General features: G+C 31.1%; 1 protein-coding gene and 1 pseudogene across 3 annotated transcripts; one reads left to right on the top strand and one right to left on the bottom strand.

The window, feature by feature from the left end:
• Positions 1 to 772: 772 nt before the first annotated feature.
• LOC111398650 (NAC domain-containing protein 92-like) lies at positions 773 to 3,737 on the top strand. 3 transcript variants are annotated; one of them, XM_023025658.1, is made up of 4 exons: positions 773 to 1,391; positions 1,899 to 2,170; positions 2,837 to 3,345; positions 3,430 to 3,737. In XM_023025658.1, the coding sequence occupies exons 1-4, from the start codon at positions 1,217 to 1,219 to the stop codon at positions 3,473 to 3,475; spliced, it is 1,002 nt and encodes a 333-aa protein (XP_022881426.1). In that variant the 5' UTR covers positions 773 to 1,216; the 3' UTR covers positions 3,476 to 3,737. The 3 variants fall into 3 exon arrangements, with proteins under 3 accessions (XP_022881426.1, XP_022881425.1, XP_022881424.1); XM_023025657.1 differs by having other exon boundaries at positions 774 to 1,391; positions 2,837 to 3,368; positions 3,453 to 3,737; XM_023025656.1 differs by lacking the exon at positions 3,430 to 3,737 and having other exon boundaries at positions 775 to 963; positions 1,089 to 1,391; positions 2,837 to 3,403.
• Positions 3,738 to 7,141: 3,404 nt separating this feature from the next.
• On the bottom strand, positions 7,142 to 8,219 carry LOC111398217 (annotated as a pseudogene).
• Positions 8,220 to 11,306: the final 3,087 nt, after the last annotated feature.

Genomic DNA, 11,306 nt, shown 5'->3' with positions numbered 1-11,306 from the left:
AAAAAAAAAAAAATTTGAATAGCCAATTCATCCTCCTCTTGATTAGCTATTTTTGGACATTCAATTAATTATTATTCTAAAATATCATTATATTAGCAGAGTAATTACTACTCCAGCTCCTTGAAAATCCTTCTCATGAAATCTCATATAAAATGAGTGTCCACAATCATTATAAACTGCCGCGGAAAGCACTTATAAGTAGAGGGTGGGATATTTTGATTATTCTGTTCTGAGAGGAATAATTTCTCTTCATATCGCCGCCACTAATACTATGTATGAATTGCATATTTGATGCTAAAAAAAAGTTAAAATCATGAGGTACGATCCAATGAAATTCGAAATAAAAATACTATGTAAAATTAATAATACTCATATCACAATATAGGGTCAATAAACGTATCAATCTTAGATGTAAAATCAACAATACTAAAAATTCATGATATAATTACATATGTACCTATTTGCTAGGACTTAAAATCTAGATTTTAATTTAAATCAAATTCAAGTCGTCCACAACTTTTCAATCACACATTTCATCCACATTTATCAAAATTTAGTGAAAATCTATTTTTAATCCTCACCAAACAAGGGCATATTATAAATACCGAAAAACAATAATTTTCTCATAAAATAATTTGAAAAAAAAGGTTAAAAAATAAAGATAAAAATTTAGAAATGGCACACTATAATATATGTACAATGTTGTCATTAACACGAGAAAAAATATTTCTTCATAGACTTTTCAATACCCTAAATAGCTTCCAAGCAATGGTCAAGAACCGTGTATCTTAAGACCCATAGTAGTTGAGAGTTTCAAAAATACATTTAAATTCCCTTCTTCCCATTTAAATTCCAATTTCTTGCTCACAACAAGCAAACAGAAATCCATTTTAATTTCATCTTTTCGTGTTTGTGAATCATGTAAAAGTTACACTCTCAAAAGCCCTTTAGTCCTTCATGCAAGTAAGCAAAATTTTTCATGTTCTTGGAGAAGAAATTAAGTATTAATTGAGATTATCGCTTAAGTTTTGTTCTCTTTTTCCGAATATTTTCTCGTAATTTACGAAATTTTCCTCCCTTCATTTCAGCTGGCTTTCGAGAATTCTGTGGTTTTCATTTTACATGTTCAAATTCTTGGAGTGTTTAGCATTTAGTAACGTTAGAAAATACCAAATTTAACAAGAAATCAAACAAGTCGGCAACTAAGTAGCTAGCAATGGAAAGATCGGGAGAAATGAAAGAGGAAACTATGCCACCAGGGTTTCGATTTCATCCTACAGATGAAGAACTCATCACATATTATCTGGTAAATAAGATCTCAGATGCAAATTTTACTGGAAAAGCCATTGCAGATGTTGATCTCAACAAGTGCGAGCCGTGGGATCTTCCAGGTATATTTGTAACCTTAGATCTTGTTACTATGGCAAATTAATATACATAAATTGTATCTATTTTTTGTTTATATGTAGCTAGGGTTTAGCCATAAAACAAGTGAGCATGCATAAAGCTAGGGTTTCTTAAAGATGCAAATAATTAATTAATTTTCTTGATGTTTCTTATGAACAGATCTTCTTTTTCATGAGATATATAGATGATAGTTAGAAGAGAGAACTCATGAAATAAAAGGCTAATTATTTTCGTATTATGTAAATTTTATCTTATAGCTTCATAAATTTAGCATGTTTTGACAAAGACAATAACTTGTAATCCTTAATATGTACTAAGGTTTTTCAATCAAATTTTACAATTTTTTTGTAAAACTTTCTATTAAAGATATATATAGTAATTTCTAGCAATAGTAATGATATAGCAAAGATTTGTAATTTGTCTACAAACTTAGAATTTTTTGTCTAGTTTGATAAATTTTTAATTCTTTTTTTTTTTTTTTTTGGGATTAGGGAAGGCGAAGATGGGAGAAAAAGAATGGTATTTTTTCAACCTCCGCGATCGAAAATATCCGACCGGAGTAAGAACTAATCGTGCCACAAATACTGGATACTGGAAGACCACTGGGAAAGACAAGGAGATCTTTAACAGCAACACCTCTGAGTTAGTTGGGATGAAGAAAACATTAGTTTTTTACAGAGGAAGAGCTCCCAGAGGAGAGAAATCCAACTGGGTCATGCATGAATACCGTATTCATTCCAAATCCGCCTATAGAACAAGCAAGGTACATAGTTTAATTATAAACTGTTTTTTTTCTTGCCTAACAAATTATTTTTGTTAACTACTTTATTTTTCTTATTATATTGGTAATTCTATTTCTTGTAAACTTTCACAATGATTTTAGACTCCCTGATCTCATAGAAATATATAAGTTCAATGAAAAAAAAATTGAAAAAAATAAAAATAATGATGAATTTGTATAACTATTTTTTTCGTTAAAAAGAAACGAGAATTATTATATTTTTTTTTCCCATTTAACTTTACAAGCATATAATTAAAGTATTAGTTTCTAGAATGTGTATATAACTAAATGTTTCATCTTACTAATATTTTGTTCTGAATATATCTTAAATTATTGAATAGGGTTTCATTAACTTTTACAATAAATTCCTCATTGTTACACCTAAATCTTAAGGAAATAATATACTCTACAACAAGATATGTCTTAAACCTTTTCTTAAGAATTCTTACCTGTTTAATGAAAAACAAAGTTAAAAGTACCCAAACGTTCATGGTTTTTATACTTATATAATTTATAGTTATAGTCTTTTAATTTGACAATAATACTTGTCACATAATATACGGGTGAAAACATTAAAAATTATTGCTAAATATTGTGTCATTTCTTGTCCTTCTTGTTTCAATAAAGCTTGACCTAATTTTTTTTCAGCAAGATGAATGGGTGGTATGCCGTGTGTTCCAGAAAAGTGCTGCAGGGAAAAAGTACCCTTCAAACCATTCAAGAGCTGTGAATCCCTACCCTTATAATAATCTCGATTTAAGCCAAATTCCCATGTCCACACAAATGATCCAGCCTGATAATTTCCAGTTTCCGGTGGGACGAAACTATATGATGCCGGCCGAGATGCAAGACTATAATAAAGTCTTCAGATCGAGTGGCTCGACTAGCATGAACGGACAAATCCCACAACATCTTAACTACACCATGGGCGGTGGAGGAGGAGGAGAAGCAGGCATTTTCACCATTTCTGGATTGAATCTGAACCTCAGTGGTGGCGGTGGTGGTGCCCTGACGCAGCCGCCCTTCATGAGGCCACCGCCACCACAGCCACCACCTCCGGTGCCCGCAATCAACCCACAAGATTTGACCTCATCCATGCTGACTGATGCTGCAGGCTATGGAGGGGACATGAATAATGCAAATTCAATGAATAACAGGTTTATGGACATGGGTGATTTAGATAACTACTGGCCTACTTATTAATTTACACTTTGCATGCTTNCAAATTCAATGAATAACAGGTTTATGGACATGGGTGATTTAGATAACTACTGGCCTACTTATTAATTTACACTTTGCATGCTTCAACTCAGAAGATTTGATGAAAATTTCGTGGAGTTCCAATTGTATGATAAATTTGCTTGAATAGGGAGAATTTGAACTAGTTCTATTTCTGCTGCTGCTGCTGCTTGCTTGTACTTTTGGATAATATTGTTCGTGCAGCCACTGGTTATTGAGGGTACAACTCTAGGGCTGGTGTTTGCTAGACTTAATTTTATTAGCTATAGATAGGAATTGCTATGTTTCATGAAGTTCTAATATTATCAGATAGATTGTGTTGGTGTCGTTTTCTATTGTAATCGCTAGAAACTCCGAGAATATTCTATCAATGAGAAGCTATTGTGTGAGAGTGTTTTCGGCGTCGACCTTTCAACACTCAAGTTAAAAACAGCTTATTGTAGGCAAGGATGGATCCAGATTTATGATTAAGTGGGAACGAGACAAAAAATAGACTAAAATATATTGTGAAATAAATCAAAAAATTTGAAAATTTAACTTTATAAAAGCTCAATCGAAGGTTTTTGAAAATTGAGTGAGGGCGGCCCACCTTGCCGGCTCTTAATGAGTCCACCCCTGATGGTACTTTTTTCCGTGAATGAATATTAGGTTTGATCGGCTGGCCCTTATATAAATAGAGAAACTCTTAGAGGACAAAGATGAGCTCAAGCGACATGAGCGAAGTCTTATGACATGGGTTTGAGCCTCTTTTGAAGGTAAGAATGAATATATATATATATACACACACTCCTTAACATTGATGGCCTCACTCTTATATGTGTTGATATCAATAGTAACTATTATTTCGATAAATTATTTCTTGAAAAAAAAAAAGTAAACTATGTAAATACTTTCTTGTAATCTCACTTGAAGGGGAAAAAAATAATCATTGGAAATGACACAATATCTTTGGAAGAATTCTATATAACATCATGCATAATATCATGAAAAATAGTTACAAATTTTAGACTACTACTTTCGAATAGACAATATATGTGAGAAAAATATCTAAAAATCTTAAATATAAACTTTTGTATCATGTCATGGTATGTATATTTATTGATTTCATTTTAAAAATGTTAAAAACCCTCTTCAATGAAAGTGCTTTAATCCCGACTTCAATTTCATTACTTCGGATGTGAGAATGCGAGATTCTAACAAATATTGCAGTCGATGATGAATTTATAGAACGGTTTCATCTACAATAATTGTGCGTGTATGAATCGAACCGTCGAAACTTCGCCCAAGTTTCATTTTCAAAATAGCTCCCGTTGCTCTTTCTCATGATAGTCCCATAATTAAGGAAAAGAAGTATGTTACTATTTTGAGAGTACGAATAAAAATTCTTTATATATGAGAGATACACAGATTACTTAATTAAAAAAATTATGGTTTTGAAAAAAGTGACTTAATTAAATTTGTGCATGTTAAATACTCATTTACGTTGAAAATATGTAACTCTCTTGTTGACTAATTAATCTACTTCACAAAACTTGTAAATTTAATAGATATTTTAGGACAATAATTTGAGGGTCAAATGAAATGACCCTCGTGGGAATTACAAGTAAAATAAAGAAAGATATAGTACACTTTTCTCGACTTTTAAATGAAGATTTTATGTTAGTCCGTTTTGATTTCAATATATTTTCAAGGCTTAGAACAACCTCAAGCTTAGATAGCGCACCGGCAAAGAAAGGATCTAAAACAAATATCGAATATCGGGAGAAGTGAACTTTTTAGAGAATCATGAGAAGATTATTGGACTCCTATTGTGAAATATAATATATTATTAAAATATTATCTAATTTTGAGACTTTTTAAGGGGATTTTTGAGACCTCGAATGCACAAATTGCTAGTGCACAACTTGGGGGAGCTTCTTTTAGACTTTTGGAGCTCAAAAAGAGAGAGAACAAGAGGGAAAAATACAAGAACTTTGAAGAAATTGAGAAGCTTGAAAGAGAAAAGAAGATTATAAAATACAATATTTACTTAATAACTCCTATCATTAGTCAATTATACAATTTTCAAGTTTTTGAAAAACAAAAATTAGAATATTTTTATATTTTCAATTTTCAACTAGACAAGTCCAATAGATTTACAGAAACTTCATACATGCTTTGAAATTTGTAATAAAATGAATTTCAATATCATAATTACATAATATAGATAACACCAAAACTTAAATCTTATTTATCTATTTAGATAGTCATTTTTAACTTTCATACAGATAAAAAATTTTAAAAACTTGAAATTAAAGTCAAATGATTTTTTCAAAAAATAATAATAATAGTAAGCTAAAGTCCAATAAAATACTAAAAAAATGATAAAGCACGTCTACAGAAGACGAAAGAAATGAAAGAAAAAATTCGGCCATTTAAGAATTGGAAAAAAATATATGTATAGGGGCAAAGTGAGGAGTATTGATCGAATTTCGAGCCTGGACGGTGCCTAGGCGCTGATTAAACAAGCTTTTTAGAACACTACTTTTTATTGTTTTAAATGTTTTCCTACTATTTGGTTGTTTTTAGGATATATTTGATAATAATATTGAGATCGAGAGATGAAATGTGTTTTAACTCTCTTAACATATGACACAGACTTCGATAGAGTAGAGAAATATATCATTATGGTTTATACAGTTGAGAATGATGCTTGATTGTGATTCATGCATCATTTTGTATTTGTTAATTCTCATAGAGATGTAAAGAATTCATACATAATAACAATTTTTAATCTAATCGAGGGAGATTGTCGAACATTGAAGGGACATAGATCATCAACACGAGCAAATATGGCCTAGAACTTAATTATAAAAATTAAAATGAATAATTAGATGGAGTCAAAATTTTAGTACTTTCTCACTCTCAAATTTTTTTTCTTGCTCAATTTAGCCATAATCTTATTTTTGTTCTTAAATGCAAACTCGGTGGATCCATCTTAATATGATTGGTACTTAGTGTAATAACAACAAGAAAGTCTTATTTTCAACAGATGTGAAGTCAGTTACATAAATTCTTTTTCATTATTTTGTTATATTCATCTATCGATGCTTCTATTGAAAAATAGTAACGATGTCAAAATAATTATATTGATTATTAACTTATTGCAACTCTCATACTATACTAATCTTTGGTATGGTCATCAAAAATTCAATTGCTGAGATGCATTAAAAAATCGTTACCAATAAATCAAACACGATCCTTTAGACTTCCTCCACAACTCAAGTTGTTTCAACATCGGCATAAAGCACTTCGAAATTTGATTGCTCGCACTTCAATTCACCAAATCAAGGTTCATTTCGTATAATTACTGTGGACTCGAACCAAGATGTTGAGTACATGGTTAAATCCATATTTCCTAACGTGCATATCTTGTAAATTTTGTTCTAAATGTCTATCATCTTAAAATTTACAATGTACAGTTAAACCTCTATAAAGTAATGTTCGATAAAGTAATAACCTCGATTATATAATAATTTCTTTCGATCCCGACTTGGGCCAATGGACTAAAGTAATAACCTCGCTAAATGCATTAAGTAATAAAAAAATTTGAATCCTTAAGGGCCCAATAAAAATATAAAGTAATAATTACTGGATTTCATTGAGAAAAAAAATATATAAATATATATATATAGACCAAAATCTTTCAACCAATCAACAATACCCGTACAATAATCATTCCTTTTGAAAATATGCATCTATAGTTGATTGTTTTTTCTTCCCACCTAAACCAAAATGAACCACAAACTTAACTTTTTGTAAAGCATACACAACTTTCGGAATATTTTGCTCATGTTGTAGCAAGTAGTTGCTTAAGGTGACTATTGCTTGAAATGCCTCTTTTGACGACACATTTGGGACAACGCTACTATCATCTGGTTCAGGATCATTCTCATCATCATTATTGTTCATTACCGATTGAATAATTTCTTCATCTGTAGGTGATTACATAACTACATCATTCTCGTTAGGATAGTTCAAAAGATGTTCAACATCCATCACATTTCTATAGTGTAAATTAGAGATGACATCATTTAATCCTTGGGTACCTTCATCTAATTCACCAACTTCTGGTTCGGGAATATTGTTTTCTTCTGACCGAATCTTGCAATGCCAAAAACAATTTGCAATTGTTGTTGTCTTCACATCAAAATTCCAAGCCATGTTAGCAAAATTAATAGCATTCAAAATATTAATTTTTTCAGGATTTGGTGCTTCAACCTCAAGGCCTTGTAAGATGCTAAAATAAAAACGACGATGATAATGAGCTTTGAATGCTCGAATAATCTCAGCATCACATAGTTGAATCTTAGACGTTGTGTTAGGAGGTAAGAAAAATAACTTTACATTTCTCAAGCCTTCAACTACCTTTGGATGAGCTAGGCAATTGTCTACTATTAAGAGAACCTTCCTGCCATTCATTCTCTTATCAAACCAACCAACAAAATCTTGAAAAAGCAAGCCAGTCATCCAAGCTTTCTTGTTGGATCGATACTTGCAATTAAGATTATTCATGTTCACATTTTTGAAGCATCTAAGATTTGCATACTTACCAATAACCCAAAGTAGTACTTTGTCAGATTCATCACCATTGCAACAAACAACAACAGTAATTCTCTCCTTATCTTTTTTATGTCCTTCAAGCTGCTTGGTAGCAAGTGAATGATCAACTTCCAATCGGTAAAATAATCCAGTTTCATCCATATTGTAAATATTCTTCAACTGAAACTAGTCTAGTTTTGATCGTATTCCAGGTAAAGCATTTTCAATATTCTCCATGATAACTGAACCACTTTCACCAAAATGTCGGTAAGATTTGATTCCATATCTTACCTTGAAACGTTCTAACCATCCACTAGAAAAGTTGAATTCTGGATTAGTTTTACCATACATTTTTTGCAAAAGCTCTTTTGTCATTATACAGCACCGGCACATATTCTGCCCTTTTTCCTATACCTGCAGAATAATTCTTCAAAAAATTAAGTATCTACACATTTTGTTGGGATTGACGCCCAAAAAGAAATTTAAAAAAAAAATTATAAAATATTATTTTACCCTCTTCACTGTTAAATGTCGAATTTCACAATCCCACTACATTTTTACTTTTAAATTCTTAAAATTAATTAGCCTTCCATTTAACTCATTTTAGTTTAAAAAATTTAAGGGATCCCAAACCTTTTTTATTAATTAGATTTTTCTCGAGATCACTAAATTCGAAACAAGAGCAAGTAAGAAGTTCATTCCAAAGAATTTATAAATATTTCACAAATTTAGTCGAAGTTATTTTAACCAAACTTTCATAACTGCTACTCATCAATACATTTCCACTACTATTCCTCTTTATAAACCATTACAAACTTGCCAAACAAAGGCTTAGATAACTTAAGGATCAAGAAATAAATATATTGCACCTACTAATCAATAATATATCAATTTCTTGATGTTTAAATGGTTACAAGAGTACGTTCAGAGCCCCAATATCAATATAAATTATAGAAAAATAGGAAAAAAAAATTGAAAACTACAAAACATGCTAGAAATTTATAGGACGGTTTAATAGCAAAATTAAAAGGAAATTATAATTCAGAACATTACATAGATAATACACAAATTCCTAGGCTAACCATTTGACACTACAAGTGTAATATTTCAAAACTAGAATTTCCTATTGCCATATCCTTCCTTCACAAATGAAATGGAATTTCCAAAAACATTCCCAGCAACTTGAAGCCAAAAGACCAAATCCATCTGCACGAAACGACACAGGAAAAAGAATTGAAGAGTGATTGAGATGAATCATCTGAATTCAAAAACAGAATTTACACTAGGGAATGTAGCCATCTAGTAAAATAGTCTCTCAAATCAAGAAATTGCCCACAAACAAGTTAAGCCTTGTTCCAATAAAACTGGAGTCAGGCTACATACATTCTTTTCCACTAATTCATTTAAATCCAGAACTACCAACAACTGTCTCATCTTAAGAAAGAGCGAAGTGCTACACTTACAGGGAAATCTGTGAAAGAAAGATTTCCTGTACATTCAGCCTTATTCTAAGAGAATAAACAATGAAATAAAGAAAAAATAGTCCAGAAAATGTATCTGCACGTGCATTTTAAACGATTCAGTTAGTTCGACATTCATAAGATCGCCTTTTCTCATTATCTTGTTAGTGGCTGAAGTTGTAAAGATGCTCTAGCTGAATAGGATCAGCTCCAGTTTGACTCATCTAAAGCCATGACAGGTTGGCTCATAAGTTGAAACCAGATGGAACTGAATATGCTTTTAAGCGTGTAAACTATATTAGCTTGGCTTGTGAAGCTCACTAGTAGCATATCCAAGACCATAAAATTTACTAAGGCAGATTAAGACAAGGAGCTTTTTCTTTTTCTTTTTTTTTTATTTGAGAGAAAGAAACGACGTCATTTATCTTACGTGTTGTTGCTTTTCCCCAATTTACGCAGCATGGAGAATTATGTCATAGAGCTCTCTTTACTCTTTCTCCATTTTTACACGCTACGGTCATGTCTCTCTATTTCTTCACACTATCTCTTTCACCATAGAAAGTTTATTTTTGAACAAATAAGTAAGTTTAAATAAAAACATTATTTTTATATATATACTAAAAGGTATATAGTAACCATTTGGTTGACCAAAAAATAATATCAATTAAAATGTTTACGAATCGTTTAAATAATAATTTATTGATGGGGTTAATCCAAGAGTAAAAGTGTGAATTCCATACATATATTATTGAAAATATGTTTAAAGAAAAATAAATTTTAAAAAATGAAGACCAAACATGTTAACAAATGAATATATTTATTTTTCGAGAAATGAATTTTTTTTTTTTTTTTTTTTTTTTTTTTTTTTTTTTTTTTTTTTTTTTTTTTTTTTTTTTTTTTTTTTTTTTTTTTTTTTTTTTTTTTTTTTTTTTTTTTTTTTTTTTAAAGTAACCAAATATTTTATTAATCAAGGGATAATAATACATAGGAATTGTATCGTTACTTAAGTTCAAGATAAGTTCAAAATCTAAACCGTCTTATCATTCATTTAGCACCGAAAGTGTCCCACTTTATACCTGCAGCAGCTGCACAAACTATTTGACATTTGTTCTTTTAAAATAGCTAAACCATGATACTATAGAAGCCCATCACACCTACATAATTAAGCTTCCATTTAAGAAGAATTTATAAATGGCTAAATTCATAAATAGATATAAATGAGTGGTGCATAAGTGGATACTACTTATGGGTATATTGGAATGTGTGGTTGAAAATGAAGTTTAACCATTTATAAATTAGCCAAACGGGAAGGCTAATATTAATTCCTCCAGAACTGACATGGGACATCACAAATATCCCATTAGATGTGAAGTAATTCCTCTCCCATTCCATGACTGCCCAATCGATTGGGCTCCTGCCACCCATCGTACCCTAGAATTGGCTCTAATACCATAAATACGCTCGAACCATGCAAGGGATGGGCCCACATGCAAGAATCTGACTGTGGACTCTACAGAACTATTTTGTATTCCTTTTCACTTTACTAAAGTGGTTGACCTAATTTTTACTGAGGCCCGTGAAAGCCTAGTATAAAGAATGTCACGTTCTCTTCTGTAACCAACTTCATATGTGACAGCAGGATCTAATAGAAGCACATATTATTTTCTCCCTCCAGCACAACTGCTTCATTTGCTAATAAAAACGTGACTGGATTAGCATAGTGGATAAGCCCCAGCATATCTATAACTTAGAGCCCCCTGGAAGGGGTTGACCCCTCCTACGCGCCAAACCACTCAAATCCAACTAATAAGAGGATACATATGTATGCATGTATATAC

The sequence above is a fragment of the Olea europaea genome, chromosome 8 (genome assembly GCF_002742605.1).
Source record: "Olea europaea var. sylvestris chromosome 8, O_europaea_v1, whole genome shotgun sequence".
Lineage (NCBI taxonomy): Eukaryota > Viridiplantae > Streptophyta > Magnoliopsida > Lamiales > Oleaceae > Olea > Olea europaea.
This window is presented reverse-complemented; position numbering and strand designations above follow the sequence as displayed.

Bases quoted from the DNA above. Each gene is read 5' to 3' on its own strand.
- LOC111398650 (XM_023025658.1), top strand. From the start codon at position 1,217: ATGGAAAGATCGGGAGAAATGAAAGAGGAAACTATGCCACCAGGGTTT. The intron at 1,392-1,898 runs GTATATTTGTAA...TTTTGGGATTAG, and splicing joins CGAGCCGTGGGATCTTCCAG to GGAAGGCGAAGATGGGAGAA. The intron at 2,171-2,836 runs GTACATAGTTTA...ATTTTTTTTCAG, and splicing joins CCGCCTATAGAACAAGCAAG to CAAGATGAATGGGTGGTATG.